This window comes from Canis lupus, chromosome 10, assembly GCF_011100685.1.
Source record: "Canis lupus familiaris isolate Mischka breed German Shepherd chromosome 10, alternate assembly UU_Cfam_GSD_1.0, whole genome shotgun sequence".
NCBI classification, from domain to species: domain Eukaryota; kingdom Metazoa; phylum Chordata; class Mammalia; order Carnivora; family Canidae; genus Canis; species Canis lupus.
The window spans coordinates 63168476-63188226 of NC_049231.1; the positions used below are offsets into that span (position 1 = coordinate 63168476).

Below are 19751 nucleotides of genomic sequence, written 5' to 3' on the forward strand. Positions count from 1 at the left end.
TGAGAAACTCTTTAGGATAAATGACCTGCAACTAAATTGCAAGAAAAGCAAAGCAAAAACAAGATGGAAGGGGAACCTATAGATTAAAAGAGACTTCAGATTAACAAAAAGGAATGAAGGTGTGTGGCTGGCTTAATAGGGGGAGTGACTATTGATCTCAGGGTTGTGAGTTTGAGCCCCATATTAGGTGTAGAGATTACTTAATAAGTAAATAAACTTAAAAAATTAAAAGAATAATGCAAGCAATATAGCTTAGTAAAACGGGGCTTAATGGTGGTCTCAATAACAACTCTGCAAGGGAGAAGAAAACTAATTGTCTCTTGCTAGTTAATCAACTACTTAAATATTCAGACAGTTAAAAAATATGAAGTTTGGGGCACCTGGGTGGCTCAGTGGCTGAGCATCTGCCTTTGGCTCAGGTCATGATCCTGGGGTCCTGGAATCAAGTCCTGCATTGGGCTCCCCGTGGGGAGCCTGCTTCTCCTTCTGCCTATGTCTCTGCCTCTCTCTGTGTGTCTTTCATGAATAAATAAAAAATTTTTAAAAATGAAGTTTGAGGGAACTCCCTTGGGTCCCCTCTGTCTTTGGGAGCTTTGTACTGTATCACTCAATAAACCTTGCTTTGCTGCCTCTTCCCACAAAAATGAAGTTTGTGAGACAGAAGTTTGAGTATGGATTTATATTTAATAATTATTAAGAAAGCCGTATGTTATGTGGAATAGTTATGTTTTTAAGTGTCTATCTTTTAGAGAAACATAATGAAGTATTTATCAATGAAGAGTTCTATCTGGGATTTTTCAAAACAGTAAGGGGGAAGTGACTGGGAATAGAGTTGGAACAAGATAGACAATGTTTCAGTACTTGTTGAAGCTGGTGATGGAGCCATAGAAGCTCATTACACTATTCTTTTTACTTTGTGGTTGAAATTTTCCCTAAGAAAAAGTTGAAAAAAAAAAAAGCTTTGATACACAGAAAACAAGACTAGACTTCTCCAGATATTTTCCATCGTTCCAAAGTCCACCCCATTTTCTAAATCTTTGAGTCTGAGTTTGAGTTAATATTTTAAAATGCAGGGATCCCTGGGTGGCGCAGCGGTTTGGCGCCTGCCTTTGGCCCAGGGCGCGATCCTGGAGACCCGGGATCGAATCCCACATCAGGCTTCCGGTGCATGGAGCTTGCTTCTCCCTCTGCCTGTGTCTCTGCCTCTCTCTCTCTCTCTCACTGTGTGCCTATCATAAAAAAAAAAATTTTTAAATGCAGAATGAGAGTTTTTTTTAAACATTTTTATGTATTTGACAGAAAGAGAGAAAGCATAAGCAGGGTGAGTGGCAGGCAGAGGGAGAGGGAGCAGCAGGCTCCCTGCCGAGCAGAGAATGCTAAATGAGGCTGGATCCCAGGACCACCTGAGCTGAAGGTAGCTGCTTAACCAACCGAACAACCCAGGCGCCCTCAGAATGAGAGTTTTATCCTGTGGCAGTTTATTCCAGCTGCTTGCTGTGAGAGTTATTTTGATTCACAGCTCATTGAAGGATTCAAGGACGCATAAGATAGGTGGAGGGTTAGCACACAAACTGAACTGGGGATCCCTGGGTGGCTCGGCGGTTTAGTGCTTGCCTTCGGCCCCAGGCGTGATCCTGGGGTCCCGAGATTGAGTCCCACGAGGGGCTCCCTGCGTCGATCCTGCTTCTCCCTCAGCCTGTGTCTCTGCCCCTTTCTCTCTCTGTGTGTCTCATGAATAAATAAATAAAATCTTAAAAAAAAAAAAAAAGTAAATTGACTTCCTATATGTCACCTCAACCAGAAATTGGGAATCATCCCTTTCATTTTTTTCCTTTCTTCCCTCATCCAAAGCCTGCAAATCTCCTTGTTTTTAACAAGAACCTGTCTTAGGAATGCCTGGGTGGCTCAGTGGTTGAGTTTCTGCCTTTGGCTAAGGTCATGATCTCAGGGTCCTGGGGTCGAGTCCCACATTGGGCTACCTGTGGGGAGCCTGCTTCTCCCTCTGCCTGTGTCTGCCTCGCTCTCGCTCTCTGTGTCTCTCATGAATAAATAAAATGTTTTTTTTTTTTTAAAAAAAGGATACAAAAAAAAAAAGAATAAGAACCTGTTTTATATTCTCCATCCTAAGTGCCATTGCGTTAGGTCAGACCCACGTCATCATCTGTTTGCTTACAGTGATCGACTAGCCTTGGTCTTCCCTTCAGTTTATTTGCCACGCCGCCGCCTGGAGGAATCTTTTAAAAATGCAAATCTGATGGGGTGCCTGGGTGGCTCAGTCAGTTAAGGTTCTGACTCTTGGTTTCAGCTCAAGTCATGATCTCAGGGTCATGTCTTATATCCTTCCCACTGCCCCCCCCCCCCCACTTGTGTGTACCTGTGTGCGAGTGCTCTTTTTCTCTCTCAAATTAATCTTTTTAAAGACCCGAAAATCTGATCTTGTTATTACTCCCCTGCTTACAACTGTTCAATTACTCCTCAACAGCCAAGTATAAAAGTCAGCATTATGTGTAAACTCTCCATCTCTTTGACACAGAGTCTGTCTCTTTCTAGATTTATTACCCTACTCCTGATATTGTAGGGGAGGAAAAATATCTTTTTCCTTCTGCCCTTCTAGCTTCTTGGCTGGGGTTCTATAACGAAAGACAGATTAACAAGAGAAAAGCATACAAATCTATTTAATGTAAGTTTCATGTGACATGAGAGGCTTGACAAGGACAAGAAGACCTGAAGAAGTGGTTAAACCTGACTATTTTTATGCTAGATTTGATGAAGAGTGGAAGTTGTGGGGGGAAAAATGTGATAGGATAAAAAGATAAGAGCTAAGCATTGTAAAACTGGGAAAACTCAGCAAGGTCTGTTTGCTCAGATTCCCCTTGGCATCCCTCCATCCTTGGAGATAACAGTGCTCTTGGTACAGGGAGGGCAACTCTCACATGAGAGTCTTCTGACCTACTTCAGAAGAGAAGGGGGAGATCGGAGAGTTCTTCCTATACCTGTTATTTTTCAAGTTTTGTTTCTCAGGTTTCTACAAATATTCACTGTGCCAGGATTCCACTTTTTGGTGTAGTATGTCCTGTGGTTACACCGTGGGGTTCATAATATACCTCAGCCTACCACTGTATTTCGTGCCTCTGGGAACATGCTGTTTCCCCTGCATCATGTCTGGTTATTTGTTGGTTTGCAACCTTCAGAGCTTCCTGGGTGAAACCTGAAACCAGGCAGATGAAGGCCAGAGAGATTGGAGAAAGAGGCAGACCACTCAAAACTGGCAGGTTTAACAAGCAAGGGGATTTACCTATGAGGCTTGCCTTGGGTGCCTGCAACATGAGTAGATCTCTGCACCTGTCGTCTTAAAGTTTATATAGAGGCCGAAACTGGGCTCGGCCACATATACCATCCAGATGGTCTCATCAGCATCTTACTCTCTGCAGACGATGTTCTTGGAATAGCTCCTACTGTGGGAATTAGGCAGAAGGTACATTCCAAGGATGAGATGGGGTGAGGAGCCTCTGATTGCCCAGATCCAGCTCCTGGGTTAACTAGTGTCCTGTCCTGATTACCCCCTTCAACATGACTCACCGTTAAGCTACCCTGACCTATACAATCAGTTTTTTTCTTCTACCAAATCTGATAGTTACTTCTAGGTATGTAGTAGTAACCTTAAGTTCATGGTATTTTAATCATCTGTTTAAGTAGAGGAGGCAAAAATAATTTGCCTCTGTTTTTGTAAGTTCTCGGCTGGGATCCCTCTAACAAAAGACAGATTAATGAGAAAAACAGAATTTTATTAACATGTGTACCTCACGTATACATGTGAGATACCCAGGAAAGAATGAATACTTCAATGGCTTAGAACACGAGTTTATATGCCATCTTCAGCAAAAGACAGAAGAAAGAAAGGTCAGGGAGGCCAGTTATGGGGCGATAACCAGGAAAAGCCCAGTAAAAGAGAGTAAAGTCTGTTACAGTTTAATTCCATACCTTCTTCATTGGTAAGAGTCTAAAGGTTGTCTCCTGGGATTAACTTTTGTCTTTCTTGGTAGACAGAGGAAGGATGCTTTTGAAAATTTATGTCCTGCTTTCAAGCAAATAGGAGGGCCAAAAGCTTCTCTTATATCTGCTTCTTCTCATTGCCTTTAACTCAAAATAATCCGTATGGCAAAGTGGCATATTTTAAGGTGGTTTATTCTGCTGTCCTTCATTTACGTATCCTTTTCTCTTTCCAGGATGTAAGATTTTAGGACAGAGACTGTTTTGTTCATTTCTGTATTCCCTGGAGCCTAGCAGAATGGCACAAAGCTCTCCACACTAATAGCTGCTGAGTGGCTGGCTGAGTGGAGTCAATGGTAATCAGAATTTGAAAAGGTAAGAGTGGAGACAGGGAGCAGGGACAGTTTATTGCAAAACTTTGGGCTCTTGTGTTTGCACATTATTTCAGTACACATTTCTTATTTTAACATTTTCAGAAATGGAAAATCTTTACAAAAACACCCATTTCTGGCTTAGGATCAAACAGCCTGTGAGCCATAGAAGGTGTGGTTTAAGAGAAGTGACCAATTGCTTAATGGAACTTAGAATGGAGACGGGAAGGCTGTTTGGGTACTTGTACTTTCCATTTGAGCCAAGGCTTCAGGGTCTTGTCTTTGCTGTTGCTTTGCCTTAGGCAGTCCTTCTAATGGGACTGTGCCCTGGTTATCTGCAACACAGGTTGTGTTCTGAAATTTAATAAAATAAAGCTTTGTGGCTTTGATACTTTTGTTTGAAAGGCATTCCAGCAATGCAGCTGTCAATCAACCTGGAGCAGGTGCACTGGCAATGGCAAAAGCAGCTCCTGGTGGCACAGGATAATTTTCTTTTATTGATTACATTAGTGTTTTAGAACTTGCTGTAGGCTCAAGCAGGCAGTCGTATGTCCAGGTATTACATACAATGAGTTAAGAGCTAAACAGTAGTAGTGATGTATAGTAGTTTCCTCTGCTTTTTTTTTTTTTAAGATTTTATTTATTTATTCATGAGAGACTCAGAGAGAGAGAGAGAGAGAGAGAGAGAGGCAGAGACACAGGCAGAGGGAGAAGCAGGCTCCATGCAGAGAGCCTGATGTGGGACTTGATCCCAGGTCTCCAGGATCAGGCCCTGGGCTGAAGGCAGCGCTAAACCACTGAGCCACCTGGGCTGCCCGTTTCCTCTGCTTCTAAAAGAGTTATCTATTTCTTGTGAGTTTTAATTAGACATGGGAGTACTGAGAGGGAGTTCATAGGGCCAGTAAAAACAGATTTATAGAAAGACTTCAGAGGGATAAATTGACCCCTATATATTGTAGGCTACACTTGGTGTGTAAATATTTGGGGGGGAAAGTATCTGAGGCTTCTATTGGATTCTGAGAGGATCTTAATTTATCAAAACATTCAAGAAACACTATATAGGGTGCATAGCTTTGTCAGTCATGTAGAACACCTATGTTCTTTAAAGCTTTTTATTAAAAGGATTTTGATTTTAGAACATATTGCTTATTTTATATTTTCATTATCTAACTTTTTATTGCAACAGTATTGCATGTACACTGTAGACATTTAGAAAAATCAGGTAAGCAGAAAGAAGCAAATAAAAACCATTCTCAGGGTACTGGGTGGCTCAGACGGTTACGTGTCTGACTCGATTTCAGCTCAGCCATGATCTCAGGGTTGTGAGATCTGCGCTGGGCATGGAGACTTCTTGGGATTCTCTTCCTCTCCCTCTGACTCTTCCCACCTTTCTCCTTCTCTAAAACAAAAACAGGGCAGCCCGGGTAGCTCAGTGGTTTAGCGCTGCCTTCAGCCCAGGGCCTGATCCTGGAGACCTGGGATCAAGTCCCATGTCGGGCTCCCTGCAAGGAGCCTGCTTCTCCCTCTGCCTGTGTCTCTGCCTCTCTCTCTCTCTCATGAATAAATAAATAAAATCTTAAAAAAGTAATAATTGTTAAAAAAAATAAAACAAAAACAAACAAAAAATCATTCTCAATTATTCAGAGGTACACTCCATAACATATTGGTGAATAACCTTCCAGACTTTTTCTATGCAGGTTGGCAGATCTAACCATCTAAATCTGAGGAAAATATCTCAATATAGGTGGAAAACATTGATACACTCTTTGGATAAGAGCTCTTAGAAATCACTGAAGCGGCAGAAACTCTATAGAGAATTGCCAGGAAAGTGGGAAGAAATACAAGTAGTCAATAAATATATATAAAAAAGCATTCATTGGGACACCTGGGTGGCTCAGCGGTTGAGCCTTTGGCTCAGAGCGTGATCCTGGAGACCCAGGATCGTGTCCCATGTCGGGCTCCCTGCATGGAGCCCGCTTCTCCCTCTGCCTGTGTGTCTACCTCTCTCTCTCTCTCTGTGCCTTTCATGAATAAATAAATGCATTTTTTAAAAAAAGTATTCATTCTCAAAATTGAAGAAATACAAATGAAAACAATATTTCTCATCTAACATATGGCAAAGATTATATAGAATAATATTAGTCAGTGTTAGTAAGGTTTCATGGAAATAAATGGTACAGACTTTCTGGTGGGTAATTTGAAAATCATGTGTTTACAAGTGCTGTTTCTACTCAACCACACTTCTTCCCCCTTATGTTGGCTATTCTCTGCAATTCTTAAGGGATACTTAACACAATGTATAATTTATCTCTAAGTTTGGTCTTCTTGGAGCTGTAATAGCATCTCTGAATTTGCCTTTCAGAAAATTAATTCCTTTAGGAAAGGATAAATATCTTTTCTATTATAAAGAATGCCTCTTGACTTCAGGCAAATTCATTAAAATGGTCTAGATCAGTGATTCTCAACACAGCAACAAGGTAGCACTACCTTGAGAGGGGATGTTAGTTGTCACAACAATGGAGGGGTGGGATGGCCCAGGCTGGACAGGGGCCAGGTGTATAAGACATCCTGCCATATAGGGGGACATTCATTTAGGTGAAAAACCTACATGTGTTTATTGTCTGAGCCCGCAATTGAACTCAGTTATACCATTGTGTTTATGTTCTTGCCATAGCTTTAATATACACAGAACATTCCTGGTTACTGGGTAAAGTGAGGAAAAAAGTTTTTTGTTCTGAACATTACTAACCTTTGTTTACATTTCAGAAGATCAGGTTACCAGAGGCAACTGCTCTTTTTCTCTCTGGAGTCACCAATACAGGACACCTGTGTCAATAATTTGCATTTGTAGAAGTCACAGGAGGTTCAACATAAAGCTGCAGGCATTTGGCTACCCCATGTCTCCTAGTCACCTAGTATAGTTGTGCCCCAACACTTACATATTGAAATACATTTTTATAAATTAATTTCCTTCTATTTTTTTTTTAAATTTATTTATGATAGTCACACAGAGAGAGAGAGAGAGGCAGAGACAGAAGCAGGCTCCAGGCTCCATGCACCAGGAGCCCGACGTGGGACTCGATCCCGGGTCTCCAGGATCACACCCTGGGCCAAAGGCAGGCGCTAAACCACTGTGCCACCCAGGGATCCCCAATTTCCTTCTATTTTTATTCTAAATTATAATTAGGTCATTATTGATTTTTATTGAAAATTTATTTGATAAATCAATAATCATTGATTTTTAAATTGAAATAACATTCATTTACTATGAAATTCATTTTTTTAAAGATTTTATGTATTTATTCATGAGAGAGACAGAGAGAGAGAGGCAGAGACATAGGCAGAGGGAGAAGCAGGCTCCCTGTGAGAAGCCTGATGCAGAACTCAACCCTAGGACCCCGGGATCATGTCCTGAGCTGAAGGCAGATGCTCAAACACTGAGCCACCCAGACGTCCCTGAAATTCATCTTTTATTTTATTTATTTTTTATTTATTCGTGAGAGAGAGAGAGAGAGAGAGGAGAGAGGCAGGCTCCATGCAGGAGCCTGATGTGGGACTTGATCCCGGGACTCCAGGATTATGCCCTGGGCAGAAGGCAGGCGCTAAACCGCTGAGCCACCCAGGGATCCCCCTGAACTACATATTTTAAAGTGTATAATTTGGTGGGTTTAGTATACTCATAAAACTCATAAAGTTTTGTAACCATAACCGCTATCTAAAACATTTTTATCACCCCTGAAAGAACTCTGGTACCTACTGGTCTATTCCCCCTTCCTCTAGGTCCCTGGCAACCATTAAATCTTTCTGTCTCCATGGATTTGTCTATTCTGGACGTCTCATGCAGATTGGATCATACACCATCTCACCTTTTGTGTCTGTCTTCTTTCGCTTAGTATGTTTTATTTTTTTATTTTTATTTTTTTAAATTTTTATTTATTTATGATAGTCACACACACACACACAGAGAGAGAGAGAGAGAGAGAGGCAGAGACACAGGCAGAGGGAGAAGCAGGCTCCATGCACAGGGAGCCCGACGTGGGATTCGATCCCGGGTCTCCAGGATCGTGCCCTGGGCCAAAGGCAGGCACCAAACCGCTGTGCCACCCAGGGATCCCGCTTAGTATGTTTTAAAGATTCATCCATGCTGTAGCATGTATCAGTACTTCATTTCTTTCCATGGGTGAATAATATATTGATTTTTTTTTTTTTTTGAAAACTATACGGGTAGAAAGTTACATGATCTATGCATTTCATTTCAGGATTGTAAAGAAAGTGTTAGCCAAATGTTTGTTCTAGAAAGGAGCATTGGATCAAAGCCATTAATCTAGCCAGAAAGACATGACACATAAATCTAAAAAGGCAACTAACAATCCTAGCAAACACATTATATTATCAGGGGATAGTTAAATTTTCTGGGATAAAAGGTGGGCAGGTAATGATTAGGCAGAGATTAGATATGAGTGATAGACCCTATTCAGTTAGTGGGTGGGCAAGGCCTCGAAGGAGATGCAGCCATCCGAAAGTCAGATTGCCACTTTCATAGGCTAGCTCCCCATCACCAGTGATCTCCGCCAAGTGATTTTTTCCCTTTCGGTAGGCCCTGGCGTGATGAAGGGAATCCGCATAAATAAAGTGATTCTTCTGGAACTGGATGCCTAGCTCCGCGGTGTAACCTAGACGGATCAAAGCTGGGAGCTGCCAACGCTGACCTCGGGTGGGAACGTCGCCTCCGTCCGCCCCCGCGCCTTCGCCCAAGGCCTTTGGGCCCCTCCCGGCTGCCGTAGCGGGGGCCGCGCTCGGCTGCGGGGGGCGGGGCTGCTGGACAGCATGGCGGCCGAGCTCGAGGGCTCCAAGGCGCTGGGCGGGCTGCTGAGCGGCCTGGCCCAGGAAGCTTTCCACGGGCACCAGGGCATCACGGAGGAGCTGCTGCGGAGCCAGCTCTATCCGGAGGTGTCCCTCGAGGAGTTCCGCCCCTTTCTGGCGAAGATGAGGGGCATCCTTAAGGTACCGGTCCTCCCTTGCCGCTGCGGCCGCAGAGCCCCCACCCCTTCCCCTCCGCCCTCGGCTGGGTCGCCCCCGAAGCTGAAAAGGCTTTGCTCCCGACACCGGCCCCCGCGGCTGTCCGTCTCGCTCCCTCAGACCCGGGGCGCTCGCCGGGGCGCCTCCGCCCGCTGTCTGCGCCGGCTCGCAGCCCCGCGGCAGGGCTGACCGACAGGCACCGGAGAGGACTGCCTCTGCCTCTGCCTCTGCCTCTGCGCGTGTTTGTGTTTTCCCGCCACCTTTTCTCGCTTTGCGTGGACGGACCGCAATTTCGAGTTGCCTCGGCGAATCTGTGCGTTCCAGCTTAAAATTAAAAACCAAAGAGCTATGAGGTCGTAGAGTTCCCTGGTTGTGCAAACGGGAGTGTGAGAGTGAGCGACTGGCCCGAGAGAAGCCCTGTCCAGGGAGCGAAGTCAGTGTGAGTCAGCCCGTCCCGTAGAAGTGTAACGAGAGCTAAACGTACAACTTTTTTCAAAGGTTTTATTTATTTTTTCATGAGACACACACACACACACACACACACACACACACACACACACACGCAGAGGGAGAAGCAGGTTCCGTGCAGGGAGCCCGACGCGGGACTCTATCCCGGGACTCCAGGATCACGCCCAGGGCTGAAGGCAGGTGTTCAGCCGCTAAACATATAATTTGAACTTTTCTGAAAGCCACAGTAAAAAAGTAAGAAGCAGGGACGCCTGGGTGGCTCAGCAGTTGAGCGTCTGTCTTCGGCCCAGAGCGTGACCCTGGAGACCCGGAGTCGAGTCCTGGGTCCGGCTCCCTGCATGGAGCCTGCTTCTCCCTCTGACTGTGTCTCTGCCTCTCTCTCTCTCTCTCTCTCTCTCTCTCTCTGTCTCTCTTGAATAAATAACTAAAATCTTTAAAGAAATGATTTTCAATTTTTATGGGCTTTCCTGTGTGTTAGGAACTGTACTAGGTGGACACCCATTTTAAAGAATAGGAAACAGGCTCAGGGAGTCTAAGTCTAGTTTTCTAAAATCACAGATTGATTAAAGGCAGTGTTGAAATTTCATATGCTATTTGCTTCAAAACCACAAGACTTTAAAAAGGCAGTTCCTTTTACAGGATTTGAATCCAGAAAAAAAAAAAAAAAAAAAAAGCAAAGCAATCATTTCACAAAAAGTAAATGGACCGTCTCATGGAAATATTAGAGGTATTATCTCAGGTCTGATCCTAGACATTTTGTGTAATTTTATTTTAAAGATTTTATCTTTACGTAATCTCTACACCCAAGGTGGGGCTTGAACTCACAACCCCAGGATCAAAAATTAAATGTTCTACTAAGCCAGCCAGGTGCCCCTAGTCTAATTTTTTTTTTTTTTTTTTAGATTTTATTTATTTATTCATGAGAGACACAGAGAGAGAGGCGCAGAGACACTGGCAGAGGGAGCCTGATGTGGGACTGGATCTCGGGTCTCCGGGATCAGGCCCTGGGCTGAAGATAGCGCTGAACCCCTGGGCCACCCAGGCGTCCCAGGTGCTCCTATTCTAATTTTAACTGATACCATAAACACTACTGAATGCCTTCTGTTTCTATCAAATCTAAAAGATTTTCTCCAAGTGGTCAAAAAAGGTTTCCTAGAGAATTTGACTTCTTCCTGACGTGGGACTCAATCCCAGGACCCCAGGATCACGCCCTGGGCGGAAGGCAGGCGCCAAACCGCTGAGCCACCCAGGTGTCCATGTCTTACCTCGGTTTTTGAGGTATTTGCTAGGCCTACAAGGGGGATAAGGATGAGGGACTGCCAGCCAAGAAGTAAGAACAGCACGTGTGTAGGCAGTGTCTTAGGAACTCCACACAATGGGGACTACTGCTCTGTAGATGGACAATATTTTGATGATTTTGTTTGGTTATGAGGTAGAAATTGCAGGCTACCCAAAGAAGACATTGCTTGGAAACTCTGTTACTTACTTTTAAATATATTGCTGAATATATCCAAGTATTGCTCTCTCTGCTTTCAGTCCTCTGCCTGAGGATGGAATACTTCAGTGTTCTAAGTAATTTTGGGTTGAAGAGCTGGCATGGCTCACTTGGTGTGAGCCAAGTTGGGAATAGAACAGAAGATTTGCCTGTGCTTCTGTATAGCCCATTGAGGTACCAAGGGAAAAAGCCTTTGATTGTTCGACTTAGGGCTGAAACAATGGGTTCTAGATGACATCTAGTTCCAATCTTCATTTACTTTTTAAGCAACACTGAGATATGAACATCTTTCTAATTTTTAAGAAAACACAAACAAGATTCTTATACGGAAGCTTTGAGCATGTCCTCTCTTCTTCTTCTTCTTCCTCTTTTTTTCTTTTTTTCTTAAGATTTTATTTACTTATGAGAGAGAGAGAGAGGCAGAGGGAGAAGCAGGCTCCATGCAGGGAGCCCGATGCAGGACTCGATCCCGGGACTCCAGGACCACGGCCTGGGCTGAAGGCAGATGCTAAACCACCGAGCCACCTGGGGATCCCTGAGCACGTCCTTCTGCAGTAAAAGAGCACACACACAAGCAGTCATGGTGCAAGGATGCTGTAGTATTTGGAAATAGAGGTCTGAGTAAGCTACTGCGGACAGAAAGAGAAGTTAGCTCTTTTGGGCAGGTTCTTGGAGGTGCCATTTTTGCTGCTCTTGATGAAAGTGGAATGTTTTAGACTAAAATGAGGGGCAGCCATATAAGGCATTCTAGGTTAAGAAAACAGCAGGAGTGAGGCAGGAAAATGTAGAACAGGTTCACAGGAAATTGTAAATAGTCCAATTTGACCATAGCATGGTGGTACCTAATATGTATTGGCAGAGGAGCCAAGAAAAAAATAACACAATTTTTTATTTCTGCTTACTATAATTCCTGCTCTTGAGCAGGGCATACTTTTTTTTTTTTTTTTTTTAAATTGTGGCAAAATACTTAACATAAAATTTGTCATTGGAGGTGCTTGGGTAACACAGTCTCTTAAGCATCCATCTCTTGGTTTCGGCTAGAGTCTTGATCTCAGGGTTGTGGGATCGAGCCCCACATTGGGCTCCAGCCCCATAGTGGGCTCCCTGCTCAGTGGGGAGTCTGCTTGGGAGTCTCTCTCTCCCCCTCTCTCTCTGCCCCCCCTTCACACATGCTCTTTCTAAAATAAATGAATAAATCTTTAAAAAAAAGAAAACAATTTATTGTCTTAACCATTTTATTATTATTTTAAAATTTATTTTTTGAAGACTTTATTATTTGACTGAGAGCAGAGTCATGGGGAGCTGTAGAGGGAGAGGGAGAAGCAGGTTCCCCACGGAGCAGCAAGCCTGACACAGGGCTCTATCCCCAGAACCCCAGGATCATGACTTGAGCCGAAGGCAGACACTTAACTGACTGAGCCATCCAGGCGCCCCTCATCTTAACCGTTTTAAAGTGTACAGTATTAAATACATTTATAATGTTGTACATCCCTTGCCATCATCCATAACTCTTTTCATCTTGTGAAACTGAAATTCTGTACCTATTAATAACTCCCCATAATGACCTCACCCCCACCCGGAAGCCTCGGGCAACCACCATTCTACTGTTTCTATGATTTTGACTACTCTAAGTATCTCATGTAAGTGGACACGATTTGTCTTTTTTTGTGGTTGACTTCTTTTGCTTAGCATAATGTCATCAAGGCTCATGTTGCATATGTCAGAATTTCCTTTTAAAGGCTGAATAATCCATTGTATGTATATACGACACTTGCTTTATCCATTCATGTCATTGGACACTTGGGTTGATTCCAGTTATTGTGAATGATGCTGCTGTGAACACAGGGGTGCAGCTAATCTCTTTGAGACCCTGCTTTCAGTTCTTTGGGATATATATCCAGAGATGGAATTGTTGGGTCATATGGTAATTCTATTTTTAATATTTTGAGGAACTGCCAAATTGTTTTCCACAGCGGCTGTTCCATCTTACGTTTCCACCAACAGTATGTAAGAGTTCTGATTTCTTCACACTCTTGCCAACACTTGATTTTTTTTTTTTTTTTGGATACTAGCCATCCTAATAAGTATAACATAGTATACATTTTTACATGTATACAGCAGAAGTCCAAACATTTTTTTCTTTTGTCTTTATAGGGTCTCAGCTATTTAAATTCAACACGCAGGCTAGAAGAGCAGAGAGGAAAATATTTTAAAAATGCAGGAATCTGAGCAAAGGGAAACAAATAGAGGATAAAAGTGGAGTAGTACCTTATCTCATTTGGTGGCCATACTTCCAATCATCTATAGAGAAGTTCTGTGAAGAAAGTGAGAGCAAGAGGGACAATAGGGATAGGAGGAAAGATGTATAACTCCTGGCAGGGAACAGGCAATGGATATACATGTTAGGCTCCTTATTGCCAACAGCCAGCGTTCATTCATAGACTGTGGGTTTCAGATATCCCAAGCTGCAGTCTTTTCCTCTAACCTTCACATTGTGTGCCAGCTGTAATGTGCTGATTGCTCTACTAGCCTGTTTCCCACTTGGAGGTTTTCCTACCCTACTTGGCTGAGACATTGATCCTTTCTAGCTTTACCTGTTGCTCACAAAAAGCATACCTTTCATCTGTTTGTAGATACATGAAGTTGCCCATTCCTTTGCTCTATTTTTGGTAGCTCCTGAGAAGCAGTGAAACCAGTGAATTGAGAGTGATGGGTTTATTAGTTAGGGAGATGACATTGTATATAAACACTCTGCCATTTTAACCTATCTTTTTGATTTATATTTATAATTTTAGGTTCTTCTAGGTAAGTATTTGCATCTTCTCTATTTCTTGCCTTAGCTATCAACTTTGCAAGGGACTCTCCTTGTTCTAGTTTACTGGAATTCTAGAGAAAGATCTTACTTGAGCTAGATCATCTTTTGTATACCTATATTCTGTATTCACTACTGCCCTCTGTTGGTGGTGATTTTGTGTTCCCTCACTGAAATTTCATATTAAAAATTTTAAATTAATTTTTTATTTTATTTATTTATTATTTATTTATTAAAGATTTTATGTATTTATTCATGAGACACACAGAGAGAGGCAGAGACACAGGCAGAGGGAGAAACGGGCTCCTCACAGGGAGCCCGATGTCAGACTCCATCCTTGGACCTTGGGATCACTCCCTTAGCTGAAAGCAGATGTTCAGCCGCTGAGCCACCCAGGCGTCCCATAAGTTTTTATTTTAATTCCAGTATAGTTCCTGCAGTGTTGCATATTAGTTTCAGATGTGCAATACAGTGATTAAACAGTTCCTCATATCACCTAGTGCCCATCACAACAAGTGCACTCCTTAATCCCTATTACATATTTACCCCTCCATCAGTTTGTTCTCCATAGTTGAGGGTCTGTTTCTGTTTTTTTTTCTTCACTCATCTGTTTTGTTTCTTAAATTTCATATGTGAGTGAAATCATATGGTGTTTGTTTTTCTCTGACTTATTTTGCTTAGCATTATACTCTAGCTCCATCCAAAACAAATTTTTTTTTTTTTTCAAAACAAAAATTTTTAATGAAAATTCTGTTGGGTCTTATTTTGTTTATTGTTGATATATTCCTATACTACAGAAGTCAAAATTTACAGCCAAAAATTAACTTACCCATTTCTCTTTTCCTTTATGATTTGAATTTAGGAATATGTTTAGATCCTATTTTTAAAAAAATGATTATTTTTAAGTAGGCTCCATGCCCAATCTGGGGCTTGAACTCAGGATCCTGAGATCAAGAGTTGCATGTTCTCCTGACTGAACCAGCCAGGCACCCTTGTTTAGTTCTTTTTTCGGAAGTCTAGAAATGTAAGCAATAGCTTAAGGATTCATCTTTCTGTTCCACTCTTAGCCCCTGTAGTCTATTCTCGACATAGCTACCAGTGATCCTCCCCCCCCCCCCCAGGATTACTGAGATGTAATTGACAAATAAACCAGTGATCCTTTTATTATTATATATATATTTATTTTAAAAGATTTTATTTATTTATTTATTTATTTATTTATTTATTTATTCATTCATTCATTCATTCATTCATTCATGAGACACACACACACACACACACACACACACAGAGGCACAGACACAGGCAGAGGTAGAAGCAGGCTCCATGCAGGGAGCCCGACGTGGAACTGGATCCCAGGTCTCCAGGATCACACCCTGGGCTGAAGGCGGCACCAAACCGCTGAAACACCCGGGCTGCCCAGCAGTGATCCTTTTAAAACACACATCATATCTCCTTACTTTCTGACTTTCAACCATTCCATATTCATGGCTTCATATAAAACTTAAAATCCAGTCCTTTTACCTTATATGACCTCTGCCCTACCTGGTTCTCTCTTCATATTTTCTCATTTCCAGCCACACTAATCTTCTTATCTTTATTTAAACCTGTTAAGTGCTTTCTGACTCTTCAGGGCCTTTGCACTCGTTCATCTATATGCCTGCAATAATTTTCCCTGAGCTCATTTGCTTCCTTCATTCTTTACTTAAAAGTGATTTCCTTTGAGGTCTTTCTTGACTTATTCAAAGAGTCTCACCTCTCCTCCTCCACTCTTTTTACCCTGCTTTACTTTTCTCCATTCTTAGCACTACTTTAGATTAGCTTGTTTATTTGTTGACTCTCCTATTGGAATGTAAGCATTAAGAAGGCAGAACTTTGTTATTTTTTCCTTTTTTATTCTTAACTTTGAATACTGTTTCTAGCATGTAAAAGTAAAAATCTGTAGAATAAGTGAATGAGTGGATAGAGCTTAAATATGGAGATTGCCCTTAAAAAGGTAAGCCTGAGAGGGGCTCTGTCAGTTAAGCTTAAGCATCTGACTCTTTGTTTTCAGCTCAGGTCATGATCTCAAGAGATCAAACCCTGCCTTGGGCTCTGTGCTCAGCAGGGAGTCTGCTTGTAGATTTGTAGATTCTCTCTTCCTCTGCCTCCTCCCCCCCAATCATGCTCTCTCTCATTTCCTCTCTAAAATAAAGAAAAAGAAAGATAAGCATTCGAGAAAGGGGTACCTGGGTGGCTCAGTGTGTTGAGTGACCAACTCTTGATTTTGGCTCAGGCCTGATCTCAGGCTCATGAGATTCAGCTCCCTTATCAGGCTCCCTACTTAAAGGAGCGCTCAACACTATCTAAAAATAAATAGGGATCCCGGGTGGTGCAGTGGTTTAGCACCTGCCTTTGGCCCAGGGCGCGATCCTGGAGACCCGGGATTGAATCCCACGTCGGGCTCTCGGTGCATGGAGCCTGCTTCTCCCTCTGCCTTTGTCTCTGCCTCTCTCTCTCTGTGTGACTATCATAAATAAATTTAAAAAAAATTAAAAAAAATACAATCTTAAAAAGAAAAAGATAAGTATGAGAGAAAACCTGCACTAATTATATATGGGGAGAGTTGATGGGTATAATATTCTAATCCAGGTGTTAGCAAACTATGGCCCATGGGATGAATCTGGCTTGATGCCTTTTTTTTTGTTTATTTTATTTTTTAAAAAAGATTTTTATTTTTAAGTAATCTCTGCCCAATGTGGAGCTCAAACCCACAACCTGGAGGTCAACAGTCACATGCTCCACCAACCAAACCAGCCAGGTGCCCCCTGCTGCCATTTTTATAAATAAAGTTTTAATGGAGCATGATCAGATGCTTATTCATTTACTTTTTGCCTGTAGCAGTTTTTATTATTACAATAACAGAGTTGAGTGATTGTGACAAGAGATCTTGTGGGCTTTAAACCTAAAATATAGATAAGAAATGAGCTTTAATGTTTCTGTGGTACTAAGTGTATGTTCTTCGTAAGACATAGAATTTGAATTTGGATTTTTTTCATATTCAGAGTACGTGAAGTTCATGTGCTTGTTAACGTAATTTAACGTAATATATAATGTTGTGAGCGTGAAAGTCAAGTAAAAACAGTCAACACAAAAACTGGTTTAAGAGAATAACTTATACATAAGAGAATAACTTATCAATAATATAAGATTTAGGGGCACCTGGGTGACTCATTCAGTTCAGTGTCTGACTCTTGGTTTCAGCTCACATCTTGATCTCAGGGTCATGGGATTGTGCACCCTGTTGAGCTCCACACTCAGTGGGAAGTCTGCCTGAGATTCTTTGTCTCCCTCTCCTCTGCCCTCCTCCCCCAAATAAATACGTCTTAAAAAGAAGTAAGGGGTTCCTGTTGGCTGGTTCAGTTGGTAGAGCATGTGACTTGATCCCAGTTTTTTTTTTTTTTTTTTTTAAGGATTTTATTATTCATGAGAATACACAGAGAGGAGAGAGAGAGAGAGAGAGAGAGAGAGAGAGGGGCAGGCAGAGACACGGGCAGAGGGAGAAGCAGGCTCTATGCAGGGAGCCTGACGTGGGACTTGATCCCAGGTCTCCAGGATCACGCCCTGGGCTGAAGGTGGCGCTAAACCGCTGAGCCACCCGGGCTGCCCTCACCCCAGTTTTGTAAGTTTGAGCCCCATGTTGACTGTAGTGGTTACTTAAAAATATAAAAGCTCTGAGGGCTACCTGGCTGGCTCAGTTGGAAGAGGATGATTCCTGGTCTTGGGGTCATGAGTTTGAGCCCCATGTTGGGTGTAGAGAGTACTAAAAATAAATAAGTAAGTTTAAGAAAAAAATTATAATAGTAAAAGACTATAAAAATATTTCTATTTTAAAGATTTTATTTGTTTTAGAAAGAGAGAAAGAAAAAGTGCTTTTGCATGAGCAGGGGGGAGGGGCAGAAGGAAAGGGAGAGAGAATCCTAAGTCGACTCTGCTGAGTATGGAGCTCCACACAGGGCTTGATCTCCCAACCCTGAGATCCTGACCTGAACTGAAATCAAGAGGTGGATGCTTAACTGACTGAGCATGTGACTATTGCCCCCAAAGTATTTCTATTTTAAGTACCTGGTTCTGTTTCACTTTTTAAAGCCGTGAAAATTTGTAATTTGTTTGAGAATTAGATTGATGAGAAAGAAAGGACCTGTGTTAATATGGTCTTGTAATTCAGTATTCATCTGAAGAATGAAGGATTTAATTTTTTTCTTTTACAAATATTGAGTGTTATTTATGATAAGCATTATTTAGTCTCATTAAAGAAGGTTTAGAAATGTGAGATGTGGGGATGCTTGGGTGGCTCAGCGGTTTGGCGCCTGCCTTCGGCCCAGGGTGTGATCCTGGAGACCCGGGATCAAGTCCCACGTCGGGCTCCCTGCGTGGAGCCTGCTTCTCTCTCTCTGCCTCTCTCTGCCTATGTCTCTGCCTCTCTCTATATCTCTCATGAATAAATAAATAAAAGCTTAAAAAAAAAAGGTGAGATGTGTAAGAACACATAATACCACATGCTGACATAACCGGTATTAATGTTTTGGGCATTATTTATACCACAAATATTATTAGGTATCTTAATACATGCCATGCCCTGTGCTTGGGATGCAGCAGTAAACATCACGGCGATCGTCCCTGCCCTTGAGGAATATATAGTTCCTGAAGAATATAGATATTAAGTCTGTGGTTACCTTTTTTATTTTTTTTAATTTTTATTTATGATAGTCACACAGACAGGGAGAGAGGCAGAGACACAGGCAGAGGGAGAAGCGGGCTCCATGCACCGGGAGCCCGACGTGGGACTCGATCCCGGGTCTCCAGGATCGCGCCCTGGGCCAAAGGCAGGCGCCAAACCGCTGCGCCACCCAGGGATCCCTGTTGTTACCTTTTGAAAAGGCAGCCAGAATGTGCCAACTTACGCAAATTATAGGCAGTTGAGAGTGGTTCCTAGCCCACTCTATGACAAAGAAAAGCAATGAGAGGCCTATTTATTAGGTACAATGAACTGAAAAGAAAGGACAGAGACAGCACAAAAATAATTTGCCTGCCTTTAGTTGTTTCCCTCTAGACCCTGCATAGGGGGTCCTCAGGAATATGGTTGATTACAGTCACGATGATGTTTTTCCTGGATGGGGATTTGACTGTTTTGGGACCTTCTTTTATGTTTCTTGACTTGGTCTTTAGGGCCAGAATGGCTGTCAGAGCATCACCTGAACATCCAAGATGTACGCTTAGAGTAGCGCTGTCTTCTCACTGGTCTCTGCTTACTCTGTGTCTCTTCTCAAGAGTCTGAAGCATGTTTTCAAGTAGCTACTAAGAAAGGGTATGGGAGAGGTCACTTTTTTCTTTTTAAGTCTTGAAAAAGTGTCTTTATTCTAGTTCACACTTAATTGCTAGTTTGGTTGAGAATGTATCTCTAGGTTGTGAAATTGACTCAGTTTTGAAGGCATTGTTTCATCGAATGTGGCTTTTTTCTCTGTGGACTTTTAGGATTTTCTATCTTTTATTTTCTTGAGTATCCTTGGTGTGTGGTTTTCTTTTATTTCATTATATTTGGGCCACTGTGGACCCT

The 19751-nt window shown here is 42.3% G+C and overlaps 1 protein-coding gene across 1 annotated transcript in view; it reads left to right on the forward strand.

The window, feature by feature from the left end:
* Window positions 1-9170: 9170 nt before the first annotated feature.
* COMMD1 (copper metabolism domain containing 1) overlaps window positions 9171-19751 on the forward strand; it is a 173010-nt gene continuing 162429 nt past the window's right edge. The window contains 1 exon segment of the mRNA NM_001003055.1: window positions 9171-9365. Coding sequence (NP_001003055.1) covers window positions 9189-9365 — 177 coding nt within the window. The 5' untranslated portion in view covers window positions 9171-9188.